Source organism: Paroedura picta, chromosome 2, assembly GCF_049243985.1.
Source record: "Paroedura picta isolate Pp20150507F chromosome 2, Ppicta_v3.0, whole genome shotgun sequence".
Taxonomy (NCBI): domain Eukaryota; kingdom Metazoa; phylum Chordata; class Lepidosauria; order Squamata; family Gekkonidae; genus Paroedura; species Paroedura picta.
Genome location: NC_135370.1, coordinates 167,264,248 through 167,281,746, shown reverse-complemented (window position 1 = coordinate 167,281,746; position 17,499 = coordinate 167,264,248). Strand labels below are relative to the sequence as shown.

The window sequence follows — 17,499 nt, the reverse complement described above, 5'->3', positions numbered from 1 at the left end:
AAACAATTGTTTTTTTTAATCTACGTAACAGAAAGCTTGTCTTATGGGAATAGGAAAAATGCCTATGGTTAAACAACAGAGTTATAACCTTAGGGATGTCAAATATCATTGTTTGCTCTTTGGAAATCAACACAGCACAAGAGCTGCCCTCACACAAGAAGTGGATGAATCCAAATCCTGTTTCCAGATCTTCTGTTACTTTCCTCCTCTGGTTTGGTTTTCCCTGTGCATCTTGAAATTATGTTACAAAAATTACAAAATAAAGTTGACTTGCAAGTTTTGCGGTGGGTCCCCTTCAAGAACAACAAAACACACCTCTCAGTAACTTCAAGACAGAAACGTTTTAGAATACCTTACTGATTAAAATGCATCGGCACAGAATGACAACGTACCTATAAAATATATTGTTAATTTGCTTCCTGATGTAAGCTCTTAGGCCTAAGAATTTCCCATATATTCTGTGCAGAGTAGTCTTAAGAAAGTCTCTCTCTCGAGGATCTTCACTATCAAAGAGCTCTAAAAGCTGCAAGAAACACATATTTACTTGTTTAATTGATTTCACATTAATCTGGATTGAAAGTTTGAAGATATATTCATTTTTTTTAACCTCACCTGCAATACAAACTTCTGATCAATATATTTCTTAGCTATATTAGGCTGGAAATCTGGAGATTCTAAAAACCTTAAGAAAAATTCATAAACAAGCTGAAAAAAATCCACAAAACACAAGATTAGTTAAAAAAAACAGAAATACAAATTTGATTTTTTAAAGCAATTAAGTAGTACTCAGTTTTAAATAGCTTTTATAGCAAAATTCAATCGTAGTCTGAAGATACAGATTGCATTAATTCACTTCAGCCTTCTAAATGCGCTCTCTTACATTCCTATGGACCCAATCTAACCAGAATGTTTCCTGCTCAAGCTGCTGTGAAACAAAGGGGTGATGTAAAGCTCCCACTTATTGCAATGGGGCATGAGGAAAAGTTCCAAGCAGATTGTGCCCTAAATTTCCAAATGCAGCAGGCTTGGTCATAACCTGTGAATTTCAAAAAGGACCTCAGCTCCTGAGGTAGCACAAACGTGGCAGATTTCTCTTGAATGCAGTTCCAAACTCAGGAGATGGAGTTGGGAACGCCTCCATGGTAAGGATATCAAACGTTACCGCCTTTAATGCTAACCAGGTTCCACCATATTTGGAGCCAATTCTTGGTTAAGAGGAGACTTGCAAATTGAGACGGGGCAATACGTCCCTTTACAGCAATTAGGGTAGGAAAAGTAGATATAATCTAAACAGGAGCTACAGAGACAGATTGCGGGATTCAGATCTCATTGCATTTAAGAGACTGAAGCAGTTACATCTGTGAGATGCGGATAGCAGCATCTACCTAGTCATAGGAACTATATTAATGTCTCTCTCTAGACTGAAAGTGAGCAAGGTGCACCTGCTGCCATACAGGAAACCATACAGGTTGCCCCCTCCGAGACAAAAGGACATGTGTGCAGTTCTGCAGATGCATACCACCCACAAGCGCCATATTATCCACCCTGACCTGGATGCTGATGCTGTTATTAAATACGAAGATACTGAATTTATATATACCTGCTTTCTGTTCATACAGAAACGTCATGTGTCAAAGCTATAGTACTAGTCGAACAAAAAAAAAAAGTAATAGCATCAAACACTAATGCAATAATATTTTTCAACGGTTAGCAAAATGCCGTGTCAAGATAAGCTTACAATGAACACAAGACTGACCCTCTAGCACATGGGTAGTCAACCTGTGGCCCTCCAGATGTTCATGAACTTCATGAACTGTGGTTCATGAACATCTGGAGGATCCCAGGTTGACTACCCCTGCTCTAGCAAGCAAGCGGCGTTACCTCATACCAAGCAAAATGTAGAAGAGATAGGTCACCCGTTAAGACACCAAAACAGCCGGCCAGTACAGCTTGTGTTCTGACTTCAGCTTATCATCTTTTAGTCAGCAGCAACTTTAGCCACTCTGTGTTTAATCAGAAGAAATGATGTCTTCATAGTACCTGTAAATGAGGCCATGCGGCTTCTAAGGTTGGTTCATCCTCCTCTGGGTCAAATTCTGCTCCCGTTGGATTAGATGAAGGTGGTAATGTGCGAAACATATTAACTGCAAACTAAAAATCAAACATGCCAAAGTCTTGATACAGAAAAGGAGCAATCTGAATACACATTTCAGTCATACTCGGTTTACTGGGAGCCACATGTGCCTCTTTGATCTTTGACACACCACTTCTAGTTCTTCGGGGCACCATTCCCCAATATGGCACCTGCGCCATGTTTCAGGAAATGTGATTATTATTATTATTATATTTAGATTAATTGCCTGCCACTCCTTAAACGGCTTGTGGCAGCTCACAATGTCTAAAGAAAAAACACCATTATATCACCCATTAAAACTTTAAAATACTCCCAACATGGTGGAAAAACCCCATTCCTGATCCCTACTGTTAAGGGGGGGGGGTGGAGAAGGAGGTCTGACAATGTTCATTCCGAGTCAGGAGGCCCAGGGGGGCCACAGATCTACCTCGCCGACCCCAGCCTCAACCATAGACCTGGTGGAAGAGCTCCATTTTACAGACCCTGTGGAACGCTGGTTAAAGATAGGCGTGCTTCCCTAGGGCCGGGAAGCTTGTGGATAGCAGATTAATCCCTCAAAAAAATAACCACTGCCAGAGGAACCCAGGTAACCTTCCCTCAGGTGCAGGCCTCGTAGCAGGGAGAGAAGTTAATGTGGCTTTTTTCGTTGATGGCAGTGGCTAATAGGCTCTCTGTGAGAATCAGTGAGTGGCACTTATCTTTTTACATGAAGCCTTCATACAGGAATCCTGCATGAATTCACACAACCTAACAATTATTTTTAATTCAGTTTAGTAATATTTGCTGTTGAGAATTTAATTCTGCATATCTCAGCTTCATGTTCTCTTTGCTACAAGAGATTTTTTGTGTCTTAGATAAGGGAAGGAGATTGCAGAATATTTTTCTAAAGGAGCAATCAGACACAGTCCTCATTCCTCTCCAGTTCTCATTTGCATCAGCACTTAGATGATCATCCGGTATTCTTGTGCTAGCCAGAACAGCCACCACTCCACAGTCCTGGGTTTAAATCACAGCTCAGACATGAGCTTGCTGGGGAACAGCAGACAAGCCGGTATCTCACAGTCTCAGCATCTGTTTGCAAAAATTGCCTAACAGGGCTGTTGAAAAATTAACTGAGATAATGTACAAGAAGTGCTTCGATCAATTAGGAAAAGGGTTTTGAAACAGAAATTTCCATTGTATTCAGAAGATAAGCAAAACTGCTGTTCTTTTTCAAAACTGTGATCTTTTGGCAGCTTTTCTTTCTAAGGCCACAGTTCAAAGTGAAACCAGGATGTGCCTTAACTCAGGGGGTAGTCAACCTGTGGCCCTCCAGATGTTCATGGACTACAATCCCCATGAGCCCCAGCCAGAAAATGCTGGCAGAGGCTCATGGGAATTGTAGGCCATGAACATCTGGAGGACCACAGGTTGACTACTCTTGCGGATACTGACAATGAAGTGCTGGTTTGCAAACACAGAACAGAATTGGTGAACCGTAGGGATATTCATAAAAAAAAACAAAAGTAAAACTTGTTCTACTGAAGCCAGTGAGGCACAGGTTCATGCTGCTATCATGGTGAAATTTCACTGCATTTGTTATAATAACAAGCCTCAAGGCATAAAATACTCTAGAAAGCCAAGTCATCCCTGCAGTTCTAAGTACTAATAATATATACCATTGAAAAAGTTATGTTATGTAGCACAGAAGAAAGTGTGAAGAAAACCCTTTATTCAAAATCCTCCTCAACAAAGCTGCTTAATTCTGAGAATAATTTCATTTAAATCACTTACCATGTGTACTACTTCTGGGTAAATAGGCTCTGTGATCACATTGCGATTATGCGTGATGTATTCTACCATTTCACTTAAAGCAGCTCTTTTTACTTCCTTCCACTTTAGGTCACTTAGTGGATCAGACACAAAGTCAAAAAGGACGCAACATTGTCGCAACTTCTGAATAAAGAGCTTTTCTTGCTCTGCGGGGGGAACATCTGCGGGGGGAGCAAAAATATTTTGTTGTTATATGCTGTCGGTACTATAAAAGATGACAGTACTATGAAAGAATACAGAAACTTTTTTTCTGAGAGAGAAGGGGGGAAAACCTAGAAGACAAAAAGCAAAATTGTATTGGCTGAGAAAAAAAAAATCTATGGTGTGGCCTCATTTGGAACGCTGTGTACAGGTTTTGTCAATGTACCGGAATCTTTTTTTTTTTTTTTACAGCATTGGAAAAGGTGCAGAAAGGGGCAACTAAAATGATTACGGGGATGGAATACTTTCCTTATGAAGGAAAGTTAAAACAGGTTAAAGCTTTTTGGCTTGGAGAAATGAAGATTGAGGGGTGACATGATAGAGCTTTACGAAATTATGCATGGGATAGAGAAGGTAGAGAAAGAAGTACTGTTCCCCCTTTCTCACAATACAAGAACTTGTGGGGACTCAATGAAATGAGCAGGAGACTTAGAACATTTTAAAAAGCACTTAGTCATCCAAAGCAGTAGTCCCCAACCTTTTTTATCACCGGGGACCGGTCAACACTTAACAATTTTACTGAGGCCCAGGAGGGGGGGTAGTCTTTTGCTGGGGGATGTCGCTGCCTGGACCCCTGTTGCACTTGCTTTCCCTGCCTTCCCGCCTCCCGCTGGGGGGCACTGCTAGCAGCAGCTGCGCGGTGCAATGCCGAGGGGGAGACCCAGCCATGGCAGCCACTGGAGAGCACCAAAGATGAGCCGGTGGCAGGGCAGCCCCCGAGGCAGCAGCCGGAGCGGAGGACGAGGAGGAGCCGCGGCCCGGTACCAACTGGTCCCCAGACCGGGGGTTGAAGACCACTGATCCAAAGGGTATTTAACATGCAGAATTTACTGCTGTGGGAAGTGGTGGCGGCAGAAGCATAGACAGCTTCAATAGGGGACTGGACCACCATATGGGGCAGAGGTCCAACAGTGCCTAGCCACAAGTGCTAGATGAAATACTATGCCTAGGGCAGTGATATTCTGTATTCTTGGTGCTGGGGGAGCAACTGTGGGAGGGCTTCTGGTGTTATGGCCCTTTTGATGGCATCTGGGTTTTGGCCACTGTGTGACAGTGTTGAAGTGACTGGGCCAGTGGCCTGATTCAATATGGCTTCTCTTATGTTCTTAAAGTGTTGTACTTCAGCTTGTGGTGATGTGTTATACCTTTTCTTCCTCTATTTTTTGCATATCTGCATACATCCTGTCCTTGTTATATAATCCCTACACAGTATATTTTGTTGGTAAACAAAGATATTTAAATAAAAAGTTCAAAAAATACCTAGTCCTTTGGATACAGTATGAGGTTGGCATTATGGCAGGATTAAAACAGGGTATTTCCACATAACCTGTAAACGTGGCAAATATGTAGGTTGAAATTGCCAGACTACCATAAAAATATTTTTAACATTGCCCATGAAATAGAATCCTAGAGTTGGAAGGCACCATACAGGCCATCTAGTCCAGCCCCCTGCTCAATGCAGGATCAGTCTTAAGCATCCAGGATAAGGATCTGTCCAGCCACTGCTTAAAGACCAACAATGAGGGGCAGATCACCACCTCCTTAGGCAGTCAATTCCACTGCTGAACTACTCGGACTGTGAAAGTTTTGTTCCTGATATCTAGCCAGTATCGTTCTATGCGTAATTTAAGCCCATTACTGTGGGTCCTATCCCCTGCTGCCAACAAGAACCTTTCCCTGCCTTCCTCCAAGTGACAACCTTTCAAATATTTCAAGAGAGCTATCATGTCCCCTCTCAACCTCCTCTTTTCCAGGCTGAACATTCCCAAGTCTCTCAGCCTTTCCTCATACATGTAGTCCATTTATATAGTACATATAGTAATTTGCCTATGCAACTTGCCACCTATATTTTACTTGGAAAATCCCTGAGCCAGTACACTGCCAGAAATCTATGGTGAAGGAGGGCATGACAGCCTAAAACATGAACTGTTTAACATGACTAAAATTACATTTCAGATTAAACCAAAATGGCAAGGGCACAAGAGCTTGGTGTTTTTAAAAAGTTTATTATGCCTACTTTACTGCCCCAACAAACATCAGTGTACGCTTGGTCCCAATTCAGTCCTGCATTTCTGCACATGCAAACAGGAGGCGCAAGACATATTCAGACTGGGGGAAAAAGCCTGCATTGAATTTCCACATAGCTGACTACTGTGGCCAAGATGCGTTAAATCAGACACCACCTCAAGATTTTCGACTCTGAGACTGATTAATCAGCAGGAAGAACAGTCATGGTTGGCTCAAGCTAAAAGTCCACTGAGTCATGATTCTGACATTGGTCAAGTAAGCTAAACAAGCTAAGTAACATTTGCTAATTTTTGTTATTTGTTGCAAGACACAGTTGTACCTAATATGATGCAATTTTTACTGAATGTTTATTGTTTGTAGAATTATCATAAAGCTTTAATCTTGTATCTGTCAGCTGCCTTAAACTCTTGGAAACCTGAGGTGTAATTACAAAAAAAAAAAGGGGGGGGGATCTAGAATACATTGTATACTAGTGAGATGTCCAAAATTAGTAGGTGTAGAGGGGGCTGGGGTAAGGCTGTGGTTTAGTGACAAAGGATCTACTTTGTAAGCGGGAAGTCCAGGTTCAATGCCAAGCATCCTCACTTTAAAAATAATCAGAAAGCAGATGATGTGAAAAACCTCCACCTCAGAGCCTAACTACGTTATGAACTACACAAATTCACCGTGGGAGCTTGCAGCCATACTGTAGTTGTGAATTTCCAGTGGTACCTCTTGAGTAAACCTGCAGCAGGGCCTGATCCAGATTGGGATTCCTGTGCTCATTCTCCACATCAAGATTAGCCTCAAAGGTTTGATGGCAACAGTACAACTCCACTTTTAAGTAACCCTGAAGGCCCATATTCCCACCCATATACCTTTTGTTGATGAGTTATTTCCCCTGATGTTTTCTAACTTACTTGATTCTAAGTTCTCCCTCCTTGAACCTGATCCAGACCGCAACCAGCAACCAATGCAGCTGCATCAACACTGGCTGGATGTTGGCCCTTCAAGATGTCCCAGTGAGGACCCTAGCAGCTGCATTTCATACCAGCTGCAATTTCCAGGTCAGGGAGAAGGGTAGGCCTGCATAGAGTGAGTTACAGAAGTCCAATCTGGAGGTGACTGCTGCATGAATTACTGTGGCCAAGTGATCCATGGACAGGTAGGGTGCTAGTAGCTGCGCCTGGTGCAGTTGGTAACACGCTAAGCTAACCTAGATAAAGATTCCAGAACATTCTATAAGATTTTTTAAGTCAAAGAACTACCATTACCACTAACCTAAACTATTTTGATAGATTCAAATGGATAGCCATGTGGGCATGTACACACCTATGATTTCCAACCATATTCAGAATGATTACACCACTTTTGGGGTTCCTCAAAGCCTGAAGTATGTTTCAGGGCTTTTTCAATGGTAAAATGTTGAGAAAGGCTGCGCTATTCAGCAAACCCCAAGTGGCAGCCATTTTCATAGAATCATAGAGCTGGAAGGGACCTCAAGTGTCATCTAGTCCAACCCCCTGCACAATTCAGGAACTCACAACTATCTGCCCACCCACAGTGGCCCCCTCATCAAAAATCTCCAGAATCCAGCCTGGCCTGGAGGAAATTCACCTACCATCCAAGAGTGGCAGCAATTCCCTGGATATGCAAGGAAGGGCCACTAGAGACAAACACTGGTACATCCCTTCCTGCCCACCCATCTAAATTCATAAAGCCAGCATTTCTGTCAAATGACTATCCAGCCTCTGCTTAAAAACTTCCAAAGAAGGAGAACCCACTACCTCCTGAAGAAATTAATTTCAACCCATTGGTTTTGGTCCAACCCTCTAGAGCAGGGGTAGTCAAACTGCTGCCCTCCAGATGTCCATGGACTACAATTCCCATGAGCCCCTACTCATGCTGGCTACCCCTGCTCTAGAGAAACTCTGCTCCATTTTCTATATGACAGCCCCTTAAAGTATTTGAAGATGGTTATCATATCACCTCTTAGTCATCTTCTCTCCAGCTAAACAGGCCAAGCTCCCTCAACCTTTCCTCATACAACTTGGTCTCCAAATCCCTCACCATCTTCATAGCCCTCCTCTGGACATGCTCCAGTTTTGCATGCACTTTTATTGTTGGCATAACTCGTTCTATAGCCATCAATTGCAGTCTATCAGAAGTTCATCAGATACAGGGTTCATTTTAATACTATATGCGCTACCACAGCAATGACTATTAGAGCATCCACCTCTGCTTCTATTGTGTCTACGGAGGCTACATTCTGGACTAGGGATGCACTGCAGCTCATTCCAGACAAGAACTGTAAGCTTTTTGAGGATGCCTACAGACTTCTTAAAGCTACATCTCTTTTGGCAGATGCAACTTTGGACTACTTGATCTTTTGTCAAGAGCCTTGGTTTTTGCCACAGCCACCAGAAGAGTATTAGGGCTACGCACATGGCAAACAGATGACCATTCCAAAGCAATAGTACTGGCGTACACATTCCAAGGGGACAGATGGTTTGGAGATACACTCAACCAGATTTTAGTTAAGACCAGAGGCAAAAATAAAAGTTTCCCTAGAATTTTAATATGCCCTGATCAAAGGCACTTTGAAAATTATTGCTTTATTGCCTAACACACATTCTCTAGGTTTAAACAAAAAAACAGAGGGATCAGCTGGAACCAGCAGAGACAAACATAGGTTTAGTACAATGGGGCAGATTCCACTCTAGTCTTCTGCAGCAATTACTCTCAGATGCTTCCAAGCAGGGAATAGTGGATGTGCAGACAAATTAGCTCAGGCATCAGAAGATCCAAGAGAAAGAATAGTTTTGAAAGAAGGATCTATTCAACCTGGTTTTCAGCCACGTCAGTCTTCCACCAGTGGATCGTTTCACATTGCCTGTCACTCATTAAACAGGTTGATTCTTCACCATAGAGCCAGCTTGGTGTAGTGATTAAAACTGCAGCTTCTAATCTGGATAATTGGGTTTGATTCCCCACTCCTCCACATGCAGCTATCTTGGTGACCTTGGGCCAATCACAGTTTTCAGAGCTCTCTCAATCTCATCTATGGGTGGCAAAAAGCAGGGTACAAAAAACCAGCTCTTCTTCTCCAGATACCATCCCCCATGTGTAGAGGCTGCAAATGCCTAAATGCCAGAATGGCCAAGAGATTTACTGCATACCTTCCCTCCAATTCCAGTTCTACCAAAACTGATCCAGAAGATCAGGGAGCAACAGGTAGAGACCACTGCAGTAGCTCTCTCTCTCTTTTTCTTTTTACTTTAATGGCCATGGTTCTTAGCACTACAGTGGACATGTTATACCAGGGCCCAGTCCCATCCTCATCTAGAGCAGCTAAAATTGGAAACCGTGTGGAAACTGAATGGGGCAACTTTTGAGACTGGGCTAGTAGAAGCCACAGATCCTATGCTTGCACCTAAGAGGCAGTCAAGCAATAAGATACACAAGTTCACACATAATACATTTCTTGTTGAGGTAGGAGGAAAAAATAATCACAATGAGTCCTCATAACAAGTTTATCCTGGTTTTTATAGGAGGCCGAGACAGAGGTCTACGAATGATAACTCTTGGAAGACAAGTGGTAGTTTTATCTACAATGCTACTTCTGATGGAGGCACAGATCTCCAACTTGGAAATAGCATACTGTACTATCATAGCTAACAGAATCGCCATTTGAGCCTACTAAATAGGCCTTTTTATAGTGTCTGAGAATAAAGGCTTTTTGTTTAGTGGCCATCACTTTTGTAAAACGGGGCTCTAATCTGAATTATGTACCTTCCATAAGGATACAGTAGAATCAACGACCCAGTTTTCAGATTTAAGGCCAATTCTATTGTTCACAGATCTCAAGAGATTAACCTACCTTGCTTCAGTTCAAATCCTATACATCTGAAAGTCTCTGACACAGGCTAGGTGTTAGGAGAGTTCTGAAAACATACATACTCAGCACAGAGTGTATTAGTAAAGCCAATGATCTATTCATTTCCATCTCCTCACTGAACTTGGGGAATAAAAGGTCCAGATCTGTCATGAGCAGCTGTCTCAAAGCATGTATTATAGAAGCCTATAAGCTTCGAACTTTTGAATAACTATTCAAATTCGATGAGAAGTGCGGCAGCTAATGCAGCCATTGCCAAGAATGACACAGTGGAAGAAGTATGCAGGCGGTGGCATGGTCTTTGGTTTGTCAAGTATAATAAGTTCCCTGTATACAGCTCAGCTGATGTTGCGTCCAGCAGAAGAATCTACCAGACACGGATTATGATGACCCATCCAGAAAATTAGACACTGATATGGGAAGTCCTCCCAAGATGTCTTCTGCCTCAAAGGGAGAATGACCACTGGAAATTTACTGTGAAGGGTCCCTTCTCTTTTGAGGAAAAGAAGACATCTTGTTCCACCCAAGTCATTGTCTACTTGTAGGACAATTAACTGCCTTTTATAGTTGTACCTAGATTCTTCCTGCGCTAACTGTTCTATATTATTACTCATTTAAGTTAATGTTAAAACTTTTCTATTATATACAGTTTCATAGTCTTGCTTTGACTATGGCTTTTGGATGTACCTGACTCCTGCTGAGACAGGATGAAGAAAAAGTAGTTCCTGCCTCCCTGAGTAGATGATTGGAGTTATCCATCTAGATGTCCTCCTTTCTTCAGTGGAGAAGGACCCTTCATGGTAAATACCCAATGGTTACTCTCCCATCTCTCCATGCCCTGACTATAGAGCTTATATCCAGGGGTGACTTTATCTCATATATCAGACTTTCTCATCCAGGGTTTTGTGAAACCCTGGGGTTTCTTGATGGCCCTGGAAGGGTTTCTCAAATGAGTGGGAGTTATTAATTTGTATGCATTTTAAAAATTAGTTAAACATTTATGAGGTGACATGATATGGACACGTCTCCCTGCCCCCCCCCCCAATGGCCAATGATGGGGCTGGAGGGGGTAGGAAGGGGGAGGGCCCAGGTAGGCATGTATACATCTATGCTTCCCAAACATATTCTGCATGATCACACCCTTCGGGGTTTCTTGAAACCCAAAGAATGTTTTAGGGGTTTCTTGGCAGCAAGAAAAAAAAAAGGCTGCCATAGATGTTCCCCATTCCGCCTTGTTTCTGAGATATCTACTTACAGCAGGGGTAGTCAAACTGCGGCCCTCCAGATGTCCATGGACTACAATTCCCACAAGCCCCTGCCAGCATTCGCTGGCAGGGGCTCGTGGGAATTGCAGTCCATGGACATCTGGAGGGCCGCAGTTTGACTACCCCTGACTTACAGCAATCTCACTCTCTTCCCCATCTTACTCACAGGAAATTTTCTTTCCTTCTTTCTAGTGGCCTCTATATCTACTTTCTTATTAGTTGGTCTTTGGCTGTCCCACCCTGCCACATTATTATATATTTTGATTTTGATGATCCTGGCCCAGTACAGGGACTAGAGGAAAGAGACAAATCACCTGCTTGTATTCTACTTCTGTAATGGCACACAAGAGGCTTTTGAAAAGTTCAAAATAAAATATTTCATTTAACTAGGAGGGGAAAAGGTCAGGTAGAATCAAGAATAGGATGCATGAGGTGAAATGATAATAAAAACTAATGTAACTTAGTAACCACACTAAATCCTGAGAATATGTTGCCATTTTTTTTAAGTTGCAAAAGTACTAAACTTCCAAAACAATTGTAGTGCACTCTCCAAGACTGCATAAAGTTTAATTCAGTTTTAAATCAATATGGTTGTCACAATCAATTAGGAATTACATGTTATACTTTGTTGTTGTTATGTGCGAAGTCGTGTCCGACCCATCGCGACCCCATGGACAATGATCCTCCAGGCCTTCCTGTCCTCTACCATTCCCCGGAGTCCATTTAAGTTTGCACCTACTGCTTCAGTGACTCCATCCAGCCACCTCATTCTCTGTCGTCCCCTTCTTCTTTTGCCCTCGATCGCTCCCAGCATTAGGCTCTTCTCCAGGGAGTCCTTCCTTCTCATGAGGTGGCCAAAGTATTTGAGTTTCATCTTCAGGATCTGGCCTTCTAAAGAGCAGTCAGGGTTGATCTCCTCTAGGACTGACCGGTTTGTTCGCCTTGCAGTCCAAGGGACTCGCAAGAGTCTTCTCCAGCACCAGAGTTCAAAAGCCTCAATTCTTTGACGCTCGGCCTTCCTTATGGTCCAACTTTCGCAGCCATACATTGCAACTGGGAATACCATAGCCTTGACTAAACGCACTTTTGTTGGCAGGGTGATGTCTCTGCTTTTTAGGATGCTGTCTAGATTTGCCATAGCTTTCCTCCCCAGGAGCAAGCGTCTTTTAATTTCTTTGCTGCAGTCCCCATCTGCAGTGATCTTGGAGCCCAGGAAAATAAAATCTGTCACTATCTCCATTTCTTCCCCATCTATTTGCCATGAATTGAGAGGGCCGGATGCCATAATCTTCGTTAAATAATTGGCTTGCATTAAGTATAACATAATCTTCAAAAAAAAAAAGAAAACGAAGATTATGTTATACTTAATGCAAGCCAATTATTTAAGTTTGTTTTTTAACACTGATGTAAACCTAGATTAAAAATGTATGTAGGGAAGAACAAGGACTACAACAGCTAAGCAACAGCTTCATCAGAAAAATAGAGTTTGATCTGAAGGGAGAAAATAAACAGGAGTGAACAATACACAACCCACTTATTTTCCTAAAAGACAACTTCTGTGACCCATTTCTGGCTCCACAGATAGTGAGATTTTCTTGCACAGACTTAGTTAGCTATAAATAGGAAACAGGTTACTTCAGTATGTATGTTAGTTGTCCAATCTTATTTTTATGTAACAGGTTAGTGTAAGCTCATTAACAGTAGTTTCATCCTAATAGTTCAACACTTTTCACTAGGACTAAAGAAAATCATACAGTAGGAGGCAAGCTGAGGAACTTGAAATCTTGCTCAATTTGCAACATTTTAGCATCATGCTTTGTATGTCAATTAACATGTTCCATAATAAGGAAGAAGCAGCTATAACATTTATTAAGGTTCTGCATATTTAGATATTCCAAGCTGCATGCTCAAAAATCAGGGGAAGCAAAAAACCAACATAGGAGCATATCCAAGTAAACATACCATGCAAAGCGAAATTCAATTACAGCTTTAGTCAGTGTTACTAGGAGACCACTGATAGCAGATAGCTTAGTAACCACAAAGAAGGTGCTAAATGACAGCTGTTTATGAACATAAAACCATTCTTATGACAACTGGCACAATACCAGTGTCACTTTTAACCAAATGTGAGACCCCTAATGTCTCAAAATGCCAAAATGCTTTAAATAAATGTTTCTCTTTTGAGGCCCAAGTGGAAGAGATTCTTTCACCACCTTTTTCAAATTGCTTTATATGCAAACACTACTGCAACCACCTTTCCCTACAAACTCACCTAAATTCTATTAAATATTAGCTGCCTTCACATGAAGCATAGGCTAGACCAGGGGTGGACGAACTGTGGTTCTCCAGATGTCCATGGACTACAATTCCCATGAGCCCCTGCCAGCATGTGCTAATTAAGTATACACTTAAATATACCTACAGAAGCATAATTTTTTCAGCCTGTTACAAAAGCTAGTTTATACCGCTATTTTTATGGCTGTTAACTGTTTTTAAGTTAGGGAACATAAATTAATTCCTTGTTTATCCAAAATTCCCTGAAGAGTCTTGTAAGCTCATTAGGATCTAATTTTTGGAGGAAAATATGCAAAGTCAGGTCTTACAATAGAAAATTAGATCAATGTGCAAACCCTTCTCCATTGGGAGTAAAAGCCTTTTTTTCTTCAGTAGAAGAGCCCCATATTGACTGGAAAAAAAAAGCAAAACACATACTGAATTATTTGACAATTATCTATCTACTTCAGAGCAAACTAGGAAAAAGGAGAGGTAAATCTCATTTCAGAATGAGTTTGATGAAGATTTAAATGGACACTAGAACAGACAAAATGGTAACAGTATATTCTATTAAACACATCTTTCTGTGCTTAAATAAATTAAGTAACATAATTTAAAGAAAAAAAATTGATGCTATTCTTATTGAACAGTAAAGACCTTAGGCAGTTTTAGTGTATAAGATATATTAGGAAGAAAGAAAAAAAAGATGAAGTAATGCAAATGGCAATTTTGCCAAATTGTGATAAACAAATACCTGGGATCAATTCTAATGAGAAATGTAATTTAAAAATTTTCATGTAACCCTGGAAAGAGGATATCTAAATTTATAACAGGTGACAGTACAACCCTACAAACAACGGATGTTAATTAGTTGGTCTTTTATACTCTGCTTTTTGCTTCCTGAAGGAGTCGCAAAGTGACTTACAAACACCTTTCCCTTCCTCTCCTCACCAGAGACACCCTGTGAGATAGGTGGACTGAGAGAGCTCTAAGGGAACTGTTGAACCAGAACAGCTCTAAGAGAACTGTGACTAGCCCAAAGTCACTGAGCTGGCTGCATGTGGAGGACTAGGGAATCAAACCTGGTTCTCCAGAATTGTGACCGCCACTCTTAACCACTACACCATGCAGGCTTAAAGGGAATTTCTCTTAAATGAACAATATAAATGGATGGACCCAAACTTAAGCCGTATGTGACAAAAGCCATACATGACAAGCGCTGTTATAAGTAGGGCAATTGGGCAAGATTGAACAAAAGTTGGCTGAATCCAACCAAGGATTTTAAAACATCAAACTACTGAAACAACCAGCAGAAACCTTACAAACATCAGGAGTAAGGTGACCAGATTGTCCCACTTTTGGAGGGAAATCTGGGGGCACCTGGCAAATTGCACTTATGTTGAAATTATTAAGAAATATATATTACAATACTATTTTTGTGTTCTATGCAAATTTTTGTTGCTCCATATAGACCAAATTTTTAATCAAGAACCCCCCCCCCCAAGTCAATGGTGTCCCGCTTTACCAATGGTAAAATCTGGTCACCATAATCGGGAGGCGCCTTTGCCCTTAAGACCTTGCCATTGCCTTCCTCTTCAAATTCTAAACTTGATGGTCTCCCATCCAATTACTGAGCCTGCTCAACTCTCAAGATCTGATGAAATCTGTCTATATTATTCCGTTCCACTGTTCAGTGCCCTATATCTTAGCCTGAGTTCCTTGAGTGAATATTTCTTTAGTGTGTGAACACCAGTTTCAGATTACAGAGGAGAAGAGGGCCTATGAGAGGTTTCAGTGAAGGAAAAGAAGAAATAGTCAGGAAGGGGGTAAATGAGATGTAATCATTACAAGTCTTTGCAGGTCCCCTGTTCGTCAGTATCCCTGATTCTAAACATGACCCAATCTGTGGATAATTAAATCCATGGACTGGGGCCATACATCAAATCAAATTGAAAATATATTTATCTGAAACTGAGAGGACAGCCAGGTGTGCAAAAAAATCCAACAACTAAAAAACAAAACAGGTGTCAAACATCACGCCCATAACCCCACTGTAGAAGGCTATGGTTGAAGGCAGGCAGAAGAAATTTAATCAGGCGGGCTGACTGGTGAATAGCCAGCCTACCAAGTAACTCGGAGTGGAGAGACCCTCCCAAGAATCTTGCAAGACCAGACTTGTCTCTTCTAAAATGCTGATCTAATGTTACATGTGTACCATCTAGAGTGAATGCTTTGAGCTGCACGTAAATATATGATGGTATGATGATTAATCATTTGAATTTTAAATTAATTGTAACTGTTTTTGTTTCTCAGTTGATCATTTTTAGAGATGTAAAACTTTTATAAATTTTAAAGCCTTGAGAAAAAAATCAGCTGGGGAAGGGGGTGTTAAATTTTGGAAAGATTAAACTTTGAGAAAAAATCTCAAAGCAGTTTACAATCACCTACCCACAACAGACAACCTATAAAGGAGGTGGGACTGAGAGAGCTCTGAGAGAACTGTGATAGGCCCAAGGTTACCCAGCTGGTTGCATGTGGCGAGGGGGGGGGTTCTCCACATTAGAGGCCACCGCTCTTAACAACTACACCAGGCTGGCTTATAATTAGCATACTGTTTTGTATATTTGCAGAATTTAAAAGTATCAATTTCATTATTTAAGAAAAAATTATACTATATATTTGAGAAAGCGCTGCAGACTTGTACACTCTACGGCTACCATACCATATGTATCTTTAATTGTTGCTATCTAAGAGATGAGAAAAAAGAAAAAATGAAGCCAGAAAACAAATTCTATAGCTAATGAAAGTGATTGGTATTTAGTAATTTAATTCTTTAGCGGTGTATCATCATGAAATATTGTAGCATATTAATTTTCAAAATTATTTAAATTTAAACAAAAATTCTTGAAAATATTGTGAATGTCAACAATATTAGTAGTTTTGATCTGCCAGGGTGGGGAATGGGAGGAAAAGATCTCCCCCAAATGTTATTTTTTCTCCTTGTGCTTTTACATCTCTAGTCATTTTATCTATTGAGTGTATTTAGGTCTGTCATACATTTTATAGATTAAGCATATAAGAAATATTTTTTAACAAAAAATCTACCATACATCAGTAGTGTGGCTTAAGAAAACTGTTGATTAAGCACACAGGGATCTTAATACCATCACAAAAAGGCTAAATATTGGAGGTTCCTCAGTTGTCTAAATAGAATTATTTGTCTTCTTCCAAATATTCAAAGCCCTTCTAGCACTGGTCCCTACCTGCTGTCTTCTCATGTTCATGTACTGTTTAAGAGCCAGCATGGTACAGTGGTTAAAAAGAGCAGCTTCTAATCTGGTGAGCCAGGTTTGATTCCCTGCTCCTCCAGACACAGCCAGCTAAGTGACCTTGAACTCGTCACAGCACTGATAGAGCTGTTTTGAATGAGCAGTAATATCAGTGCTCTCTCAGCCTCACCTCCCTCACAGGATATCTGTTACGGGGAAAGGAAAGAGATGGTGATTCTAAGCCACTTTGAGACCCCTTCTGGTAGGAAAAAGCGGCATATAAAAACTAACTCTTCTTCTTCCTCTTCCTCCTAATGGATTATTCCAAGCAGCCCTTTATACCAGATCCTGTATACATTGTGTGCCCCCTACCTTTATAGCTATTATAGGTAGCTATGAGGAATAGGTCTCTTCTGTGGTGGTGGTGCCCCATAGAGTTCCTAGGTGGCACCCTTTAGTTCTTGATCTTTTTGTTGATTTTCTGTTGTATATACATGTTTGCAGTTAGCTTATATTCATTAAAGGTTCTGGTGCTGGTTATTGTAAATTGTTCCTGTAGAAAAGAGCAAGAGCCCAGTAGCACCTTAAGGTCTAACAAAATTTGTGGCAGGGTATGATCTTTCAAGTGAGCAGTGAGTCACG

General features: G+C 41.1%; 1 protein-coding gene across 8 annotated transcripts in view; it reads right to left on the bottom strand.

The window, feature by feature from the left end:
* Nucleotides 1-17,499, bottom strand: part of PPP2R5C (protein phosphatase 2 regulatory subunit B'gamma) — a 91,235-nt gene that overhangs the window by 22,598 nt on the left and 51,138 nt on the right. For 7 of the 8 annotated variants that reach the window (XM_077323718.1, XM_077323723.1, XM_077323716.1 and 4 more), the window contains 4 exons: nucleotides 3,908-4,107; nucleotides 2,041-2,151; nucleotides 613-705; nucleotides 393-523 (listed from right to left, as the gene is read on the bottom strand). In XM_077323718.1, coding sequence (XP_077179833.1) covers nucleotides 393-523; nucleotides 613-705; nucleotides 2,041-2,151; nucleotides 3,908-4,107 — 535 coding nt within the window. The remainder of the gene's footprint in view (nucleotides 1-392; nucleotides 524-612; nucleotides 706-2,040; nucleotides 2,152-3,907; nucleotides 4,108-17,499) is intronic. The other variant, XM_077323717.1, reaches the window with a different exon arrangement.